At 42.4% G+C, this 23,096-nt stretch overlaps 1 protein-coding gene across 1 annotated transcript; it reads left to right on the top strand.

The window, feature by feature from the left end:
• The first annotated feature begins 7,086 nt into the window (after positions 1-7,086).
• nubp2 (nucleotide binding protein 2 (MinD homolog, E. coli)) lies at positions 7,087-21,880 on the top strand. The gene is made up of 7 exons (XM_038991355.1): positions 7,087-7,177; positions 7,859-7,977; positions 19,044-19,242; positions 19,473-19,630; positions 19,881-19,991; positions 20,227-20,296; positions 21,541-21,880. Exons 1-7 carry the CDS (start codon positions 7,162-7,164, stop codon positions 21,678-21,680), a joined length of 813 nt encoding a protein of 270 aa, XP_038847283.1. The 5' UTR covers positions 7,087-7,161; the 3' UTR covers positions 21,681-21,880.
• The last annotated feature ends 1,216 nt before the right edge of the window (positions 21,881-23,096 follow it).

Below are 23,096 nucleotides of genomic sequence, written 5' to 3'. Positions count from 1 at the left end.
CCAAAAAATATTATAATTACGTTGGTAACCAGTTTATAATAACAATAAGGCACCTCGGGGGTTTGTGGTATATGGCCAATATTGTCACGTCTGCTTCCGCTCTCCCTTTCTGGTGCTCGAGGGCGCCAGGCTGCCCTTCATTACACACACCTGTCACCATCATTATGCGCATCAGCGATCACTGGACTCACCTGGACTCTTTCACTTTGTTGATTGCCTTCCCTTTTTCTGTCTGCTCCTCAGTTTGTTCCATGTGTCAGCATTAATGTCGTTATGTGTTCATGTCCAGACGCAGTCCTGTCCTGTTCCATGTCCGTTGCTAATTAAAATGTTCACTCCCTGTACTTGTTTCTCGTCTACCAGCGTCGATCCTTACAAATATACCATGACTAGGGGCTGTATCCAGGCACTCCACGTTGCGTCGTGCATAAGAACAGCACTTAGCCTTGGTATAATTGCCATATACCACACCTCCTCGTGCCTTATTGCTTAATTATAACTCAGTTTCGTGTCCTGCCTAAGAACAGCCCTTAGCCGTGGTATATTGGCCATATACCACAACCCTTGGGCCTTATTGCTTAAATATACCACGGCTAAGGGCTGTTCTTATGCGCGACGCGAAGCAGAGTATACCACAAACCCCCGAGGTGTGTTACTGCTATTATTAACTGGTTACCAACAATAGTAAGAGTTTTTTTGTATCATACTTATATATATTGTTTAATACTGTTTAAGCCATTCAGCATCCATGACCCAAACTACCCAGATTATAATCAGTCTTATGTGCTTCCCCAGTTGAAATCGTGACAGGCGAAACAGAGCTACTGCGCATTTGTTATTGTTATCGTTTTGTTCTTTAAAAAGGAAGAAATGATGGCCTCCCGAGTGGCGCAGCAGTCTAAGGCACTGCATCGCAGTGTTGCAGCGTCACTACAACTTGGGGTTCGATCCAGGCTGTGTCATTACCGGCCGTGACCGGGAGTCCCATAGGGCGGCGCACAATTGGCCCAGCGTCGTCCGGGTTAGGGGAGGGTTTGGCCGGGGGGGGGGCTTTACTTGTCTCATCGCACTCTAGCGACTCCTTGTGGCGGGCCGGGCGCCTGCAAGCTGACAATGGTCATCAGTTGAATGGTGTTTCCCCCAACACATTGGTGCGGCTGGCTTCCGGATTAAGCGAGTTGGTGTTAAAGAAGCGTGGTTTTGCACGTCATGTTTCGGAGGACGCATGACTCGACCTTCACCTCTCCCGAGCCTGTTGGGGAGTTGCAGCGATAAGACAAGATCGTAATCAAGAAATTGGGGAGAAAAGGGGGGTAAAAAAATATATAAAAAAGGAGATGAGCATCCAGCAATGTAATAAAAATTGTAGTACTCTGCTGTTCTATCGCATGTACATAATGTGTAAGGATGTCTGAGGGAATAAAACAGTGTTTGTTGGTTGAAGTAACCTATTTGTGGTTGTAATATCGCATACGGACGTGGTAGTTTCACAGCAACGGATTCCAACTTTAATTCAACAGTGGGAAGTTAGCTTAAAAGTATTTGATGTGGTTACTAAAACAGCTGTATCTCTTGCTTGATAGAAGATATTTGTCTACCTTGTTGGGAAAGTGGTCAAAATTTCAGTTTTATCTAAAAGTTGTGAGAAAAAGTAGTTGATATGGTTACTTAAATAGCTGTATCTCTGGATTGGTATTATATTTTTATAATCTGATTCCAGATTTGAATAGCAGAAAAATAGGTAAAGATGTCATGTGCTCTAAGTTTTTGTTTAACTTTTTGGGGAAGTGGTCAAAATAGCTGCTTTGTGCAAAAGTCCGTTTTTACAGAGAAGTCAACGTTGATTTAACGATGGGAAGTTTAAAATGTCTGAAATTGGAATTTATCTGAATTGAAATGGAATTTCAGTTAGCTTCCTGAATTTAAATAGAACTGACCCCTAGCCTGCTTGAAACATATAGGCTCCACAGAAAAACACACAAACTGAACTCTGGAGTTGCTAACCTATATTCTCCCTTGTCTGAGGTTGAAGTACTGTTGCTCCATATGGACTGTTTCCACATGTAAGTTTGACCTTTAAATCCAACATGCCTTCTAGTGTGCCACTTTGGCAGCGAGTCTGCAGTCTGTGAGCCGGTTCACGAGGTCAACAGTGATAATGTTTTTTGACCCACTGACTGCATTGAGTGATGTGATCATAAATGATTAAGCCCCTGGGTGGGGTTGGGGGAAAGGGATGGGGGTTGGGGGTGGAGGCCCACTTATGTCCCGATGATAAGGATTTGATTTGGGGTCAAATAATGTATGCTCAGAGGAGTTGAGCTGACATGGAATCTGCAACTGATGGCACGCCTTGCTTAGGCCTAATGTTTCCACAGAAAACAGGTAGCAGCTGGGTAGACTGCTGTCCAAACAGGTGCACCAGATAATTGCCAATGGTTTAGATAAGGGAGTCTGACGCGCCTCACTTTAACAGTGCTTAGCCTATATACTCTATCACCGTCATCTGAGTAACGCAGGCTGCATCCATGGCTCCACGTCAATCAAAATCTAATGTATGTTATCTGGATACAAGTTCAACCCATTTCTTTTCATGCATGAGCACCAAACACATAGTTTGTTCATTTTCTAAATACATTTTTATTCAGAGCCAAGTTTGAATTGCTCTTAGCTTACTTCCTTATGTCCAAGATGCAATGGGTTATTTAGTAAACATTTATATGTAAGTAGTTTCCCCCTGAATTTAAGTAAATATTGGTTTTCCAACCCATAAGTCCCTAATGATTTCCTATATATTCATTACATAGTAATACAGTTAGTTGAACCAAAAGTGTAATTTGTCATTGTACACTGTTAAAGTTGACATGTTTGATTCACATAAAAGCCATAGGCTGGCTATACTTAACTGATATCTAAGGACTGTCAAATATATAACACAATAGCCATTTAAATTTCAGTAATTTAGCAGACGGACTTATCCAGAGCAATTTACAGGAGCAATTATAGTTAAGTGCCTTGTCCAACGCTCTTAACCGCTAGGCTACCTGCCCCCCTACTTTCATTAAACCAGGAAAAGGTTCCTACCTTATAGTTGTCTTCTTATGAACTATCTTGCATGTTAGGTCTTCTATACCAGACTCCTGAGTGTGACAGGTGCAACTTGCTCTATGACCTAGTTCCCTGCATGTCAGACATCAACAATACCCTTACACGCCCACACCTAGCACTGATTGGATAAGTGTGCTAAAAGGGAGGAGTCTATGCTAACTTGCCTATCTAAATAGGGTAGATATAACATTCTGGTAGAGATTGTATTGTGGCTTTATGTAGGTGTCATTTGTGGCAGTATTAACTTATTGATGCATGTTCTCATTACCCTGGTTAGATAAAGCATGAGAATTCGGAACAGACAGTAAATATTTATTTGATAATATTGTCAAAATTTCATACTATTACAAAAATACATATTTTTAAGTTTACCTTTATGAACATCAGGAAATATGCAAGGGAAAGTAATTACCTTTATAGACAAAATGAGAAAGGTGGCATTCTTGAACGTCAAGGGCCAAAGCATAAGCAACATTTAAACATTTGTTTTAAAGCAAATGCAACATCTGCAGTCATTAAAATTCACATGCGAGTGGGGGAAAGGGTTCTAGGGTAGGTACAGAAATCATAATCGCGAAATTCAATAGAGGCCAAGGCTGCATGACCGCACTTGTAGTATGTGGCCTCAAAGCTTCCTTAACCGCATCAAGTAGTTTCCATGCTATGCGCATACACCCTGTGCACCCAACGGCAAAAACCTGAAACATTTCCTCTGTTACGCTTACACACAGGTGTTCGGATACTTTGTGCATGACAAGTCATTTTTCCAACAATTGTTAACAGACAGATTATTTCACTTATAATTCACTGTATCACAATTCCAGTGGGTCAGAAGTTTACATACACTAAGTTGACAGTGCCTTTAAACAGCTTGGAAAATTCCAGAAAATTATGTCATGGCTATAGAAGCTTCTGATAGGCTAATCGACATAATTTGAGTCAATTGGAGGTGTACCTGTGGATGTATTTCAATGCCTACCTTCAAAATCAGTGCCTCTTTTCTTGAGATCATGGGAAAATCAAAAGAAATCAGCCAAGACCTCAGAAAAAATTTGTCTGGTTCATCATTGGGAGCAATTTCCAAATGCCTGAAGGTACCACGTTCATCTGTACAAACAATAGTACGCAAGTATAAACACCACGGGACCACGCAGCCGTCATATCGCTCAGGAAGGAGACGCGTTCTGTCTCCTAGAGATGAACGTACTTTGGTGTGAAAAGTGCAAATCAATCCCAGAACAACAGCAAAGGACCCTGTGAAGATGCTGGAGGAAACAGATACAAAAGTATCTATATCCACAGTAAAATGAGTCCTATATCGACATAACCTGAAAGACAGCTCACCAAGGAAGAAGCCACTGCTCCAAAACCACCATAAAAAAGCCAGACTAAGGTTTGCAACTGCACATGGGGATAAATATCGTACTTTTTGTCCTCTGGTCTGATGAAACACAAATAGAACTGTTTTGCCATAATGACCATCGTTATGTTTGGAGGAAAAGGGGGAGGCTTGCAAGCCGAAGAACACCATCCCAACCGTGAAGGACCGGGGTGGCAGCATCATGTTGTGGGGTGCTTTGCTGCAGGAGGGATTGGTGCACTTCACAAAATAGATGGCATCATGAGGTAGGAAGATTGTGGATATATTGAAGCTACATCTCAAGACATCAGTCAGGAAGTTGAAGCTTGGTCGCAAATGGGTCTTCCAAATGGACAATGACCCTAAGCATACTTCCAAAGCTGTGGCAAAATGACTTAAGGACAACAAAGTCAAGGTATTGGAGTGGCCATCACAAAGCCCTAACCTCAATCCCAGAGAACATTTGTGGGCAGAACTGAAAAAGTGTCTGCGAGTAAGGAGGCCTACAAACCTGACCCAGTTACACCACCTCTGTCAGGAGGAATGGGCCAAAATTCACCCAACTTATTGTGGGAAGCTTGTGGAAAGCTACCCAAAACGTTTGACCCAAGTTAAACAATTTAAAGGCAATGCTACCAAATACTAATTGAGTGTATGTAAACTTCTGACCCACTGGGAATGTGATGAAAGAAATAAAAGCTGAAATAAATCATTCTCTCTACTATTATTCTGACATTTCACATTCTTAAAATAAAGTGGTGATCCTTACTGACCTAAGACAGGAAATTGTTACTAGGATTAAATGTCAGGAAGTGTGAAAAACTGAGTTGAAATGTATTTGACTAAGGTGTATGTAAACTTCCAGCTTCAACTGTATAGTGCATTCGGAAAGTATTCAGACCTAGACTTTTTCAACATTTTGTTACATTACAGCCTCATTCTAAAATGTATTACATTTTTCCCCTCATCAATCTACACACAATACCCCGGAAAAATCACATTTACATAAGTATTCAGACCCTTTACTCAGGACTTTGTTGAAGCACCTTTGGCAGTGATGACAGCCTCAAGTCTAGGTGTGATGTTATAGCTTCGCAAACCTGTATTTTGGGAATTCCTCCTATTCTTCTCTGCAGACCCTTTCAAGCTCTGTCAGGTTGGATGGGGAGCATCGCTGCACAGCTATTTTAAGGTCTCTCCAGCGATGTTCGATCGGGTTCAAGTCCGGGCCACTCAAGAACATTCAGAGACTTGTCTTGGCTGTGTGCTTAGGATCGTTGTCCTGTTGGAAAGTAAACCTTTTCCCCAGTCTGAGGTCCTGAGTGCTCTGAAGCAGGTTTTCATCAAGGATCTCTCTGTACTTTGCTCCGTTTATCTTTCCCTCGACTAGTCTCCCAGTCCCTGCCGCTGAAAAACATCCCCACTTCATGATGCTGCCACCACAATGCTTCACTGTAGGGATGGTGCCAAGATTTCTCCAGAGTTGACGCTTGGCATTCAGGCCATAGAGTTCAATCTTGGTTTCATCAGCCCAGAGAATCTTGTTTCTCATGGTCAGAGTCCTTTAGGTGCCTTTTGGCAAACACCAAGCGGGCTGTCATGTGCATTTTAGTGAGGAGTGGCTTCCGTCTGGCCACTCTATAATTAAAGCCTGATTGGTGGAGTGCTGCAGAAATCGTTGTCCTTCTGGAAGGTTCTCCAATGTCCACAGAAGAACTCTGGAACTCTGTCAGAGTGACCATCAGGTTCTTGGTCACCTCCCTGACTAGGGCCCTGCTCAGTTTGGCCAGGCGGCCAGCACTAGGAAGAGTCTTGGTGGTTCCAAACTTCCTCCATTGAAGAATGATGGAGGCCACTGTGTTCTTGGGGGCCTTCATTGCTGCAGACATAATTCAGTACCCTTCCCCAGATTTGTGCCTCGATACAATCCTGTCTCGGCGCACTACGGACAATTCCTTCGACCTCATGGCTTAGTTTTTGCTGTGCCATGTACTGTCAACTGTGGGACCTTATATAGACAGGTGTGTGCCTTTCCAAATCATGTCCAATCAATTGAATTTACCACAGGTGGACTCTAATCAAGTTGTAAAAACGTTTCAAGCATAATCAATGGAAACAGGAACTACCTGAACTCAATTTCGAGTATCATAGCAAAGAGTCTGAATACTTATGTAAATAAGGTATCTGTTTTTTTATTTTTTTATTAGCAAAAAAATCTAATAAACTGTTTTTTTGCTTTGTCATTATGGGGTATTGTGTGTAGATTGATAAGGAACATGTTTTATTTAGTCAATTTTAGAACAAGGCTGTAACGTAACAAAATGTGGAACAAGGGAAGGGGTCTGAATACTTTCCGAATGCACTGCATAATGTAATGGAACTGAGAGTCATGATCAAGGACTAGCCTATTCATAGACGCTAGCTAACTCTAGCATCTATTCACGAAAAGGTATCTTCGATCCAGGGGTTTTGTTTAAGAGCCCTGAACTTTAAAACGCATCGCTTGCGGTACGCTTGCGCATATAACAGATTAGACGCAAAGGCAACTGATTGGTTGTTTATTTTTGGAGGCGAGAGCAACACGCAATCCCATTCGTTCTATTGGATATTTGGTGCTCTTGCGACGAAGTGCGGAAGTATACGGAACACTCCAACAACAGTACAACAACAAAAAAGTGATATATAAAGCAAATATGGAACAAAACAATGGTATGAAAACAATATTACGCTGCCAGTTTATATGCATGTGTAAATAGCTTCCTTCTTTGTAAATAAGGCATCTTTCTATTATGAGCTTGTCCTTTGTCAGAACGAGAAACTGTCACGTTGTTTTCACATTGCTAACGTTAGCTTCTGTCTAGATAATTAGCTAACAACTAGCTCTAATCTGTTCGATAGCTAGCTAGATACCGTAATATTTATACATATTACTTAATTATAATTTAGTCTTTTTGACTTCATAGGAAGTGGGTTAATGTGCTCGAGAAGCTGTCATGTGCAAGGCTGGTGGCAGTGCTTAGCCAAAACTCGACTTGAAGTTCAGTAGCTACTGTTAGCTAGTTAGTTACATTCAAGTCGAATTTTTGCTAAGTTAGGCTAATGGTGCAATTCGTTATCTGGCAAAGCAATACTTTCACTTGACTAGTTAAACAGTGTGAAACAAGTGATAAAACGTGACTTGGTCCTTAGAATCGTTCAGTGTCATTGAACACACAGTAATTAGAGGTTTAATGGATATAACGTTAATTAGTAAATGTCATAAATGTCCATATCTAAATGGAGTGATAATCTGCTTTCACAGTAATAGGACTTGAACATACCCTCTCTGTGTATTTGTTCATGCATTCATGTCCATATATTTCACTAACTTACTAACTTGTTTCTCCACAGAAGGTGGGAACTTGGCCCAGGTCCAACATGTGGTGTTGATACTGTCTGGAAAAGGAGGGGTGGGCAAGAGCACCCTCACCACAGAGCTAGCCCTGGCCCTAAGACACGCAGGCAAGAAGGTGGGAGACAAAACATTCATATCTGTGTGTGTGTGTGTGTGTGTGTGTGTGTGCGTGTATCATCACACATGTCATCAGGATCTTTGTATCAAATGGACATTTTTGATGGATCAACACAGCTCCATTCTGTTATGCTAAAGCCCAGATCCGCAGTTGCTTTTCACAACGGAAGACGCTTGTGTTTTGAGAGAGAAGAAATTGTTTGAACGAAAACATGGGGATTTGGCCCAGCCATAGCCGCTGTGCTGGGGAAAGATGTGTCTTTGCGCTAAATCCCACCCACTCGAACAACGTTTGTTGTGCCTCGCTCTGAAAGCCAGTGGAGTGAGAGGAAGTGGAAGGTCTTTAGCTGCTACTACTACTGCTGCCAAACTCAAACATAGCAGACACAGCCAACACGCACTGACAAGTGACAAAGTCACAAATAAATGGCCAACTGTTCAGGTCAGTGTTGACATTGTTGCCTTTATAATCAAGTTAGCCTGCTAGCTACTTGCTATCTAACATTACCTGGCAACCACCTAGCCAGCTAGCATTATCATCAACAAACCTACCCAATAATGGACTAAAGGAGCCTAACATTACTCCTTATAGTCCAAGGAGCTTACATGTTCCAAAACACTCCAAATATTTCATCTAAACGTGAATCGATTCTCAATGCGGTACGGTTCTAGAAACAAATCCCTCTACTTTCATATTACATCAAAATAATTGCACAAACGCAAAATACACACTTAAGGTACAGACTGACCGGTTTTAACACAGTTGCAGCCAACAGGATTTTTCAGTGATAACACGTTTGTGGCGTCCATCTTCTGTTTACACACAGGTGTTTGGAGACGCAGATAGCTAATTAGCGCAGGTAGTCTTCCATCTGTTTTCTGTAAAGAAGCACAGTAACATGGAAATATGGCCATGTGGGAACCCTAACCCTTTAAAGGTGTGTAGTAATTTAACCTTTTCTATTATTTATCGCTGATATGAAAGATACGTTCCTTTTGTTTCCAAAACTGAACCGCAAGCGATGTGTGTTTTAATGTTTAGAGCAAGCGTCAGGGCTATTAACAAAACTCCCCCGGTCAGAAGATCCTATTGTCAATAGGCGCTAAAGCAATTTGTACCTATGAATGGGGTACAACAAACCATACATACTGTCATGTCAACAATCTGTACATCTAGATTTAGCTGGCTAGCTAACATTAGTTGAAACAAAGCATTAGGGCATCTCGTGAGGTTTATGCCTTGTAGCTAGCTAGAGTAGACTCCTTTTAATAGTAAGTACAAAACAGTCTGAATACAAGGCAAAGGTTTGCTTATAGCTACATTGTCGATCACACAAATGTTAGCAGCTAACGTTAGATAGCAAGTAGCTAGCAGGCTAACTTGATTATAAAGACAACAATGTCAACACGGCTCTGAACAGGAGAACGTTTGCCATTTTATTTGTGACTTTGTCTGGGTCTGCTGGGTCTGCTGTCTGTCTGCTGAGTCTGCCGGCAGTAGTAGCAGCTAGAGGATTGTCACTAGTTACCACAGCCACAAAGTCAAAATTGGCTACATCATAAAAATGGATAATAATAGCTAGAATCCTTAATTTAAACAATAATAAAGCATTCTCCCCTCCCCCGTTTTGCTGAAATGCTAAGGGATGGGGATGGAGAAATGTAACCACTCTCAAATTCATAGACAGAGCTATGGATGCAAGGACTGACCATCCATGATATCATAATTATAGTTTTAACCATGTTTTGACACTATACAGTGTTTGTTTACATTTACGTTGTTTAAACATTGTAGTAAAACAAGCTTACTTTCAATTCTGATATCTCAAAGTGCTGTACAGAAACCCAGCCTAAAACCCCAAACAGAGCCTCCCGGGTGGCGCAGTGGTCTAGGGCACTGCATCGCAGTGCTAGCTGCGCCACCAGAGTCTCTGGGTTCGCGCCCAGGCTCTGTCGCAGCCGGCCGCGACCGGGAGGTCCGTGGGGCGACGCACAATTGGCCTAGCGTCGTCCGGGTAAGGGAGGGTTTGGCCGGTAGGGATATCCTTGTCTCATCGCGCTCCAGCGACTCCTGTGGCGGGCCGGGCGCAGTGCGCGCTAACCGAGGGGGCCAGGTGCACGGTGTTTCCTCCGACACATTGGTGCGGCTGGCTTCCGGGTTGGAGGCGCGCTGTGTTAAGAAGCAGTGCGGCTTGGTTGGGTTGTGCTTCGGAGGACGCATGGCTTTCGACCTTCGTCTCTCCCAAGCCCGTACGGGAGTTGTAGCGATGAGACAAGATAGTAATTACTAGCGATTGGATACCACGAAAATTGGGGAGAAAAGGGGATAAAATTTATTTTAAAAATAAATTAAAAAAAACAGCAAGCAATGCAGGTGTAGAAGCACGGTGGCTAGGAAAAACTCCCTAGAAAGGCCAAAACCTAGGAAGAAACCTAGAGAGGAACCAGGCTATGAGGGGTGGCCAGTCCTCTTCTGGCTGTGCCGGGTGGAGATTATAACAGAACATGGCCAAGATGTTCAAATGTTCATAAATGACCAGCATGGTCAAATAATAATAATCACAGTAGTTGTCGAGGGTGCAACAGGTCAGCACCTCAGGAGTAAATGTCAGTTGGCTTTTCATAGCCGATCATTAAGAGTATCTCTACCGCTCCTGCAGTCTCTAGAGAGTTGAAAACAGCAGGTCTGGGACAGGTAGAACATCCGGTGAACAGGTCAGGGTTCCATAGCCGCAGGCAGAACAGTTGAAACTGGAGCAGCAGCACAGCCAGGTGGACTGGGAACAGCAAGGAATCATCATGCCAGGTAGTCCTGAGGCATGGTCCTAGGGCTCAGGTCCTCCGAGAGAGAGAGAGAGAGAGAAAGAGCGAATTAGAGAGAGCATACTTAAATTCACACAGGACACTGGAGAAATACTCCAGATATAACAGACTGACCCTAGCCCCCCGACACATAAACTACTGCAGCATAAATACTGGAGGCTGAGACAGGAGGGGTCAGGAGACACTGTGGCCCCATCCGATGATACCCCAGGACAGGGCCAAACAGGCAGGATATAACCCCACTCACTTTGCCAAAGCACAGCCCCCACACCACCAGAGGGATATCTTCAACCACCAACTAGCGTATACCCGTTGAACTAAGCTCATGAGGTATTTAAACTGAGTGTACAAAACATTAGGAACACCTTCCTAATATTGAGTTGCACCTCCTTTTGCCTTCAGAACAGACTCAATTTGTCGGGACATGGATTCTACAAGGTGTCGAAACGTTCCACAGGGGTGCTGGCCCATGTTGGCTCCAAAGCTTCTCACAGTTGTCAAGTTGGCTGGATTCTTTTGGGTGGTGGACCATTCTTGATACACATGGGAAACTGTTGATCATGAAAAACACTGCAACGTTGCAGTTCTTGACACTCAAACTGGTGCGCCTTGCAGCTACCCCGTTCAACGGCACTTACAATTTTTGTCTTGCCCATTCACCCTCTGAATGGCACACATACACAATCCATGTCTCAGGACTTTCAAAATCATCCCACATCTACAATGAGTACTGTTACATATACACAATAATGCGGTTATTGTGGATAGTCAGGTTAATATAATAGTTTGTTTAAAATGTTTACATGCTTTGCAAGAAGAACGATTTCCCTAATTATCGTGTTTACATGGACACATCTGAAATCAGACTACTGATGGGACTTTGATAAATGAAGAAAATCGTCAATCAAAATAAAAATTCTACCACAGTGACCGTGTTGTTTTTGTGTAAACTATTTGATTCTGAGTTCAGACATATAACGTTTTTATGTGAAAACTAAGATGCATACTTGCATACTTTTAAGGACCAAAAAACTGACAGCTGTGCCATATAAATTGCAAAATAGTTGGGAAGAGATTTTCGATGTACCCATTCCATGGCACATGGTTTATGAATTGATACGCAAAACAACGCCGGATTCAAAACTTCGAATTTTTCAATTTAAATTACTGTACAAAATTCTTGCAACTAATAGAATGTTATATATATGGGGTATACAATCTTCCCAGCTCTGCAGATTCTGTTGTGAGGAGGCAGAGTCATTAGATCATTTATTTTGGTATTGTCCATATGTAGCTCGTTTTTGGTCACAGGTCCAGGAATGGCTGAAGAATTGCAACATTTGCCTAGAACTAACGCTACAGATAGCAATACTGGGGGATTTGAAAAGCCATAGTCAATCAATCAATAATATAATAATTATTTTAGCAAAAATGTTTATTTTTAATTTACAATCTGTAGAAGCTATGAGAATAGGAAGGTTCAAATCTTTTGTGAAGCATCACAGCACAGTTGAAAAATATATGGCAAATAAAAATCCGAAATGGATGATGTTGGAAGATAGATGGGAAGGGTTGAGTGGAACTGAAGGGTGGGACTAATAACAAGATAAACAATGTAGGGCATACGGGATCTGTGAAATGTGTATAGGTGCGGAGCTTTTGTGAAATAGCACAGTTACAAGTGGAAATAAAATTGGATGGACAACAGAAATAGAGGAAGGACTAAGAACAAACAAGAGAGAACTATTATAAAGTAGTCTGTGTCTGTAAAATAGGTATAAGATGTATAAATTGAAGGTAAAAGCAGAAGTGTTTATTAGTTTACTCCAATTGGGGGAGCGGTGGTAGGGTTGCGGGGAATAATAATAAAGGTATATTCTTTAAAAAAGTATGTATGTCTATATAGGTATGTGTATGTATATATGTATATATGTATGCATGCGTGTATGGATATATATATTTACCCAAAAAAATATGGGGGATTGGAAATGATGCAGACAATTACATTGGAAGCAACATTCTTTCCGCAATATTAAGCTGATCCACCCCAATAGAAAAAAAAAAAAAAGAAAAAAAAAAAAAAAAAGATGCATACTTGCAGTTTTTCCGAAATCACTTCACTCGCGCTACCCGGTTCTGGCATATGCACAGATCAATTACACCGCTGGAATGCCCATTTTTAAGCTGTTTACATGTCCTAATAATTTGAAAGATTACTCAGAAAACCCCAATGTTTTCATTCCAAAAAAAGCATAACTCTCTCAATACAAGCAGTGGGCGACTTCTGTTGTGAAAAGCAAACGCAGATCCGGGCTTTAAGGGTGGGTCAAACATTCAAATGACAATTTCCTCTTTTACTGGCCTCAGTCTGCTTGGTAGCTGGGTGTATAGTAGGCCTATAATTGCATAGTCAAGAATGAGGGCTGGAAAAGCTTTTCCTGGAACTTGACAGTGAATCTTACTTTTTAGCAGTGATGCCATTAAGGGGGCGGGTACTGTAGACTAGCGGTTAAGAACGTTGCGCCAGTAACCGAAAGTTAACCCTCTTAACCCTAATTGCTCCTGTAAGTCACTCTGGATAAGAACACCTGCTAAATGACTAATGTTAAAAAAATAAAAAAGAATGTATCAAGAAGATGCAGCCAGCCCAAGGATGCTGGTGAGTTCGGTGGGCAGAGTTAGAGAGGGAACTGATCGGTCTGCAGCATAAACTGAGGAAGCAGTTGCTGGCGAAATGTAATGAGATTGGAAGGACACACACACACACATACACACACCAACTGATTAATGGACTGCTGAATTATATATTTTTTTCATCTTGCTTTGTTCTTTTTGATATTATGTCTATCTCTGAGAAGGAAAGGGCTGAAAATAGCCCATATTAATATACAGTACATGACCTGCTCGTCGAACATCTCATTCCAAAATCATGGGCATTACTATGCCGTTGGTTCTCCCTTTGCTGCTATAGCAGCCTTCACTTCTCTGGGAAGGCTTTCCACTAGATGTTGGAACATTGCGGCGGGGACTTGCTTCCATTCAGCCACAAGAGCATTAGTGAGGTCAGGCACTGATGTTAGGCGATTAGGCCTGGCTCGCAGTCGGCGTTCCAATTCATCCCAAAAGTGTTTGATGGGGTTGAAGTCAGGGCTCTGTGCAGGCCAGTCAAATTTCTCCACACTGATCTCGACAAACCATTTCTGTATGGACCTCGCTTTGTGCACTGGGGCATTGTCATACTGAAACAGGAAAGGACCTTCCCCAAACTGTTGCCACAAAGTTGGAAGCACAGAATCGTCTAGAATGTCATTTAATGTTGTAGCATTAATATTTCCCTTCACTGGAACTAAGGGGCCTACTCCGAACCATGAAAAACATCCCCAGACCATTATTCCTCCTCCACCAAACTTTACAGTTGGCACTATGCATTGGGGCAGGTAGTGTTCTCCTGGCATCCGCCAAACCCACATTTGTCTGCGGACTGCCAGATGGTGAGGCGTGATTCATCACTCAAGAGAACGCGTTTCCACTGCTCCAGAGTCCAATGGCGGCGAGCTTTACATCACTCCAGCCGACGCTTGGCATTGCGCATGGTGATCTTAGGCCTGTATGCGGCTGTTCTGCCATGGAAACTCATTTCATTAAGCTCCCAACGAACAGTTCTTGTGCTGACGTTGCTTCCAGAGGCAGTATGGACCTCGGTAGCGAGTGTTGCAACTGAGGACAGATGATTTTTCCATTCTTCAGCACTCGGTGGTGCTGTTCTGTGAGCTTGTGTGGCCAACCGCTGGGGCAGCTCTAGCAGGGCAGAAATTTGCTGACTTGTTGGAAGGTGGCATCCAATGGCGGTGCCACGTTGAAAGTCACTGAGCTCTTCAGTGAGGCCATTCTACTGCAAATGTTGTTTATGGAGATTGCGTGGCTGTGTGCTCAATTTTTATACACCTGTCAGCAACGAGTGTGGCTGAAATAGACAAATCCACTAATTTTGAAGGGGTGTCCACACACTTTTGTATATATATATTGTATGTAGCCGTAGCAAGTTATTGATTTCATGAAACTTATTTCTAACATCAAATGACATACATATATTAGCCATTTCTGAGACTCACTTGGATAATTCCTTTGATACAGTAGTAGCAATAAAAGGACATTACAGCTATAGAAGATACAGAAATGCTTATGGGAGGTGTTATAGACACAGTATGAGTCAAAGGTTTGGACACACCTACTCATTCCAGGGTTTTGTAGAATAATATTGAAGACATCAAACCAAAAAAGTATTAAAACAAATCAAAATATATTTGAGATTCTTCAAAGTAGCCACCCTTTGCCTTGATGACAGCTTTGCACACTCTTGGCATTCTCTCAACCAGCTTCATGGGGAAGTGACCTGGAATGCATTTCAATTAACAGGTGTGCCTTGTTAATTTGTGGAATTTCTTTCCTTCTTAATGCGTTTGAGCCAATCAGTTTTGTTGTGACAAGGTAGGGGTGGTATACAGAAGATAGCCCTATTTGGTAAAAGACCAAGTCCATATTATGGCAAGAACAGCTCAAATAAGCAAAGAGAAATGACATTCCATCATTACTTTAAGACATGAAGGTCAGTCAATCTGGAAAATTCCAAGAACTTTGAACGTTTCTTCAAGTGCAGTCACAAAAACCATCAAGCGTGAATCAGGCCTTCATGGTTGAATTGCTGCAAAGAAACCACTACTAAAGGACACCAATAAGAAGAAGAGACTTGCTTGGGCCAAGAAACACAAGCAATGGACATTAGACCGGTGGAAATCTGTCCTTTGGTCTAATGAGTCAAAATGTAAGATTTTTGGTTCCAACCGCCGTGTCTTTGTGAGACGCAGAGTAGGTGAAGGGATGAGCTCTGCATGTGTGATTCCCACCGTGAAGCATGGAGGAGGAGGTGTGATGGTGCTTTGCTGGTGACACAGTCAGTGATTTATTTAGAATTCAAGGCACACTTAACCAGCATGGCTACCACAGCATTTTGTAGTGATACGCCATCCCATCTGGTTTGCGCTTAGCGGGGCTATCATTTGTTTTTCCAACAGGACAATGACCAAAAACACACCTCCAGGCTGTGTAAGGACTATTTGACCATCAGATGACGTGGCCTCCACAATCACCCGACCTCAACCCAATTGAGATGGTTTGGGATGAGTTGGACCGCAGAGTGAAGGAAAAGCAGCCAACAAGTGCTCAGCATATGTGGGAACTCCTTCAAGACTGTTGAAAAAACAGTCCTCTTAAAGCTGGTTGAGAGATTGCCAAGATTGTGCAAAGCTGTCATCAAGGCAAAGGGTGGCTACTTTGAAGAATATCAAATATATTTTGATTTGTTTAATACTTTTTTGGTTACTACATGATTCCATATGTGTTATTTCATGGTTTTGATGTCTTCACTATTATTCTACAATGTAGAAAATAGTACAAAATAAAGAAAAACCCTTGAATGAGTAGGTGTGTCCATACTTCTGACTGGTACTGTATATTCAGAGCCATATCCCTGTAATGCTTAGAGAAGATCTCATGTCAAGTGTTATTGAAGTGCTGTGGTTGCTGGTTTACCCGCCTCATCTAAAGCCTATTATTTTGGGGTGTTGCTATAGGCCACCAAGTGTTAACCGTCAGTATCTTAATAATGTGTGTGAAAGGCTTAATGTGGTATGGGATGTAAACAGAGAGGTCTACTTTCTTGGGGACCTGAATATTGACTGGTTTTCATCAAGCTGTCCGATCAAGAGTGAGAAGCTTCAAGAGGAAGCTTCTCACTGTAACTAGTGCCTGTAATCTGGTTCAGTTTATTAATCAACCTACCTGGGTGTTTACAAACACTACAGGAACAACATCATCCACATGTATTGATCACATTTTTACTAATACTGTTGAACTTTGTTCTAAAGCTGTAACCGTATCCATTGGATGCTGTGATCATAGTATAGTGGCTATATCCATATGAAATTGCTTCTTCCAGTTGTCGATAAACATGCACCTCTTAAGAAACAGACTCTTAGAACTGTTAAGGCTCCATCGATTGATGAGGAATTGAAAAACTATGTTTGAGAGAGATGGGGGAAAAAGGAGTGACTAATAAGTCTGGCTGCACATCTGACTTACTGCAGAAACTCAACAAAAAGAAAACAGTATTATGAAGCCAAGATCAATTATATAAAGAATGATGAGAGAAAAAAAAATACTTTAAATGAAATTATGGACAGAAAGACAAATTCAACTCAGATGGCTTATTCATCACAAAACCATTTGATGTTGCCAATTTATTTTAACGATTACTTCATTGGCAAAGTGGGCAAACTTAGGCAGGAAATGCCAACAATTAACAGTCAGTGAGCCATCATATTCATGCATAAAATAAAAGCATTGTAAGTTTGAATTTTGTAAAGTTAGTGTGGGAGAGGCAGAAAAATTGTTATCGATCAATAATGACAAACCTCCTGGCATTGACAACTTAGATGGAAAGCTACTGAGGATGCTAGCTGACTCTATGGTCACTCCTATCATGTCTTTAATCTGTGTTTAGAGGAAGGTGTTTGTCCTCAGGCCTGAAGGGAACCCAAAGTCATTCCGCTACCCAAGAGTGATAAAGCGGCTTTTACTGGTGCTAACAGCAGACCTATCCGCTTGCTGCCAGCTCTTAGCAAACTGTTAGAATACGTTTTTTGACCACATACAATGCTAATTCTCTGTAAACAAATTGACAACAGACTTTCAGCATGCTTATAGAAAAGGGCACTCAACATGTACTGCACTGACACAAATGACTGATGATTGGTTGAAAGAAATTGATAAGAAGATTGTGGGAGCTGTACTGTTAGATTAAAGTGCAGCCTTTCATATTATTGACCACAACCTGTTGTTGAGAACTTATGTTTTATGGCTTTTCAGCCTCTGCCATATCGCTGATTCAGAGTTATCTATCTAATAGAACTCAGAGGGTTTTCTTTAATGGAAGCCTCTCTAATGTCAAACATGTAGGGTGTGGTGTACCGCAGGGCAGCTTGCTAGGCCCTCTACTCTTTTCTATTTTTACCAATGACCTGGCATTTAAACAAAGCCATCATGCTCTTCATTGTAATCAGAGGGCTAATATAAATATTATGCATGCCAGTCTCCCTTGGCTAAGAGTTGAGGAGAGAGTGACTGCATTGCTTCTAATTTTTGTATGAAACGTGTTGAAAATTCCAAATTGTTTGCATAGTCAACTTACACACTGCTCTAAAACACACACTTACCCCACCAGACATGCCACCGGGGGTCTTTTCACAGTCCCCAAACCCAGAACAAATTCAAGAAAGCGTACGGTATTATATAGAGCCTTCCATCTCATATTGCTCAAATGAATGGCAGACCTGGTTAAAAAAATAACATATAAAGCAACATCTCACGGCACAACACCTCTCCCCTATTTGACCTAGATATTTTGTGTGTGTATTGATATGTAGGCTATGTGTGATGTTATAAATGTATGTTCTGTTCTTGTTTATTAATGTTCTGTATTATCCCCCTAGAGTCGATGTCCGCGCCCCAGCGGAAATCAAATTTACATAATACAAAAATCCCCTTAAAAATGTGTCAGTTTAAGCTAGAGATATATTTTGCAGTGGCTGCGTCTCAATCCACCTCATCCGCCGATGTTTCACTTCTGCATCTGCAGTGAAAGGTGACAGAGCTAGAGCGGTGTTTGTCAGACCATGAGACATCCCGAAAATCGGTCTTCTCATAAAATTGTCTGTAGCGTCTGAACGGTTTAGCCTACAAACTATTATGAGACTCATGGACACGATGGTGTTCTCTGTTTTGCTCTACTTACCCCACAAGCGTCTTGGGACCCGTCTGAAGTCGGTACAGCCAGTCTACCCAACTTCTGTCTGTAGCGTCCCAACAGTTTGGGCTACACCCCCCCCCCCCCCCCCCCCGGAAGAGTGGCTGCTGCTTTCGCAACAGCTAATGGGGATACTAATAAAATACCAATATCAGATTATGCTATTAATTTTGAGTAATCAAGTGGATTTTGTTACTAATTACTTTTATTGTCATGTAAATGTATCGGTTACTGATTCCACATTTCCTAGTTATCTGCCCAACCATGTATGTGTGTGAGACTACAGTATCTTTTTCTCAGGTTGGTATTTTGGACCTGTGTGGAATATTTAGCCCTCATAACTATGTTCACACGTACCTACATGTCTGTCTGTGTATCAGGTTGGGATCCTGGACGTGGACCTGTGTGGTCCCAGTATCCCCCGCATGCTGAGTGTGGGCAAGCCAGAGGTGCACCAGTGTGACTCGGGCTGGGTGCCCGTCTACACAGATGCCCAGAAGAGCCTGGCGCTCATGTCCATAGGCTTCCTGCTGGAGGACCCAGACGAAGCAGTTGTCTGGAGGGGCCCAAAGAAAACGGGTATGCTCAGTCTACATCGGACTATTAGAAGCCAAGGTGGAGCTTCTACAGTAAATAAAACAATTTAGATCACAGGATCAGCACTCCTCCTTTGAGACGCTTGAAGTAAACCGCCCCTTGATCAACATGAGTGTAGGAGCTTACTGGGTGGGACTGTGGTTTCTCATCAATATCCTCTCACGTTCTCTGGCTCTCTCTCCCCCACCACCTGCCGTATGGTCACGTCCCAGCTCTGATTGGCCAGTTTGTGTCTGACGTGGCGTGGGGGGAACTGGACGTGCTCCTGGTGGACACCCCCCCGGGGACGTCAGACGAGCACCTGGCCGTCCTGGAAAACCTGAAGAAGCAGCACAAAGTGGACGGAGCCATTCTGATCACTACACCGCAGGTACAGCACAAGGAAAGATTGGAAGTTGTGTCAACTCCTGCTTTCTACGTTTTTATCAGTGATCAGCCTCCTCTCTAGAAGAGAAACAAAGCAGCTTTCGCTGGGGTTGGTCTTAAATGTTGGCAACGGGAAACCTTTTGTTCTGATAAATATCGACCCTTCTCCTGAAGTGTGCACTTGTACTCCCCCTGGTTGATCCATTGTATTAATTACATTATATTGTACTTAGATATGCTGTTATTCTGTGCAGGCAGTATCGACGGGGGACGTCAGGAGAGAGATCACGTTCTGTAAGAAGACAGGCTTGCGCATCCTGGGGATTGTAGAGAACATGAGTGGATTCGTGTGTCCACACTGCTCTGTGAGTACTCCAATATGCATGGACACTCACACACACCATCTGGGCTGGAATACAGTGCTTGTTGCAAACAGGTCTCCAGTTAGTTTTAGATTAGCTTCATGTGCATTATTTCACTGGACACAATCGTCAGTCTGAAGCGGTGTCATTTAAAAATGTATAGTGTCACTATTTTGTCATATTAGAATCTCAGCATATGCCAGTTCTGACCATTCTAATATAATGTGTTTGCTTACAGGAATGCAGTAATATCTTCTCCAAAGGAGGAGGAGAGGAGCTGGCCAAGTTGACAGGATCAGTATATTTGGGTAAAAGCCATATTAAAAAAAAAATGTAATTCCCTCGTCTGCATTGGCCATACAGCATTTCCTGCGATGCGGCCTCTGCAGAAGTCTGGGCATTCGTACATCTTGCACTTCGCAGAGCTTATGTGAAGGAAGTTGTCAAGGAAGTGTGTTTGTGTTTATACAGGATGTACAGCCCTCACCTACCGTCAACCAATCATATCAATGTAGAGCTATACGGAGCCCTCCGCATTGTTAAACAATGTGGCTCTTCACACCCTCCGTACGGAGCCTCCGAATCGGCTTTTAGGGATATGACGTGTATTTCATTGAACAGCCAGTAGATGTCACTCTAACCCAACCGACTCCAGCCCTCTGAAACTGCTTGTCGCCATTTAGCAGGCATTTTACAGCAGTGCTGCACTGATAAAATGGTTGGTCTTCATTGCAGTGGAGTGCTTGTAAGATTTGGGGGTTAGAGCTGATACATTTCAGTCAAAGCGATAGGGGATCAATCTAAGTGGTATATTAATGGCCATTTCACCATTAACACTCAACGACCATATGCTTTGTAAGAGTGGAAACCAATCGGTGAGTAATGAAGCGGCTGATGTATCTAATGCCCAGAGCGGTGAGAAGCCATATTTAAGGCTACAGCACCGTCCCCAGCCAACTACAGCACTGCTATGGCTGTGGATGGAGAGGTTTTGAGAGAACTGTGTGCCATTGATGGGCTAATGTAGACCGTGTGAAGACTACTGGTTAGACCAGGGGTCTCCAACCCTGTTTCTGGAGAGCTACTGTCCTGTACGTTTTCGCTCCAACCCTAATCTAGCACACCTGAATCTAATAATTAGCTGCTTGATAAGCTGAATCAGGTTGCTTACAACTGGGGTTGGAGTGAAAAGCTACAGGAGGCTAGCTCTCCAGGAAGAGGGTTGGAGAGCCCTGGGGTAGACAGGCGTATGTAGTAGACTATGGCTGCGTTTACACAGGCAGACAATTCTGATATTTCGCGGTTATTGGCAAAAGATTTGATCCAGTTGGTCAAAAGACCAATTATTGGCAAAAGATCCGAATTGGGCTGCCTGCGTGAACACAGCCTTTGCATGTAATGTTAACAGCATTTGATCTTTTCAAGTTTTGACCTCAAAAGACACCGTAGTGTGTTTTCTAAAGTAGGCCAGTGTGTTAGCTGCTTGTTGTGTGTGTATATTGTTTTCAATGGTTGCGAAGGCCTCAGATTGTGTGTGTGTTTCCCATTTCAGGCTCTGTGCCCCTGGACCCTCTGCTCACTACCAGTATAGAGGAGGGCAAAGACTTCATCCAGACATTCCCAGACAGCGCCACCTTCAGTGCCATCAACAGCATTGCACAGACCCTCCTAACAAGCATACAGAATCCCTGAGCATTCAAATCCCATTGCATATTCAATAGCAATACAGTATCGTAGTATTTAGCCTTTTTTTAAATCATGTTGATATATATATTATCACACGCATGCACAATTGTATCTATCTTGTCATATACTACTGGTATGTAAGCTTCAGAAATCTACCCACATGTAATACTTCACAATTTTAATAAAGTGTGCTGATGTTTAATTGAGAGCAGAACTGAGTGCAATCCGCTTCACCACTACCTGGCTGCCAGCAGACATTTAGGTTATGGTAAACGGACAGCTGAACATTCTCTGTCTAGACAGCCATAAATCCGATTACTAAATTCTGTTCCACTATAGACAAACTTTAATTAACTTGATTAGATTTTTCCGTTCTAAGCAGCCAAGTCACCAATTAATTACCCAAATCCTATGTTTGAGCATACGAGTGCGTTTCTGTCTTCATGAGGAAACGCACCAGAAAGACGAACGGCTGGAAACTGCGGGTGACAGCGGTCTGTTAGTGATAAACTTCTGGGTTTTGACGAAGGGCAGCGATTGAACATGTAAGATTGTCGGTAAACTGAAATTGACAGCCGATCTTCGGGTCAGAGGCTAGTTTTATGTACACGGTCAGTTTCTCTGGTGTGTTTCCTCTCTAAATAAAATAATCTTTGATCATTTTGGGAAGTATGGCAAAATTTCTCCTGATGCTTTACAGCAACTAGCATGAATTCAAACATACAATTTATCACAGAAAGAGCCAAAACAACCCATTAAAGGATTTCTAATTACACTGGACAGAAATATAAAAGCAACATGTAAAGTGTTGGTCCCATGTTTCATTAGCTGAAAAAAAAAATACCAGAAATGTTCCAAAAGCACATAAAGGTTATTTATTTCACATTTGTTTACATCCCTGTTAGTGAGCATTTCTCCTTTGCCAAGATAATCCATATCAAGAAACTGACTAAACGGCATGATCATTACACAGGGGATAATAAAAGGCCACTTTGAAATGTACAGTTTTGTCACACAACACAATGCTAGTTGTCTCAAGTTTGGAGTATGCAATTGGCATGCTGACTGCAGGTGTCCACCAGAACTGTTGCCAGAAAATTGAATGTTCATTTCTTTACCATAACCTGCCTCCAACATTGTTTTAAAGAATTTGGCAATAGGTTCAACCGGCCTCACAACCGCAGACCACATGTAACCAGCCCAGGACCTCATTTGAGACCAGCAACCTGGACAGCTGATGAAACTGGGTTTGCACAACCGAAATATTTCTGCACAAACTGTCTGAAACCGTCTCAGGGAAGCTCATCTCCGTGCCCTTCGTCCTTACCAAGGTCTTGACCCGACTTCAGTGTGCAAATGCTCACCTTCGATGGCCACTGGAGCAGTGTGCGCTTCACAGATTAATTCCGATTTCAAATCTAC

Source organism: Salvelinus namaycush, chromosome 4, assembly GCF_016432855.1.
Source record: "Salvelinus namaycush isolate Seneca chromosome 4, SaNama_1.0, whole genome shotgun sequence".
Lineage (NCBI taxonomy): Eukaryota > Metazoa > Chordata > Actinopteri > Salmoniformes > Salmonidae > Salvelinus > Salvelinus namaycush.
The sequence above is the reverse complement of the archived record's forward strand: the minus strand, read 5'-3'. Positions and strand labels throughout refer to the sequence as shown.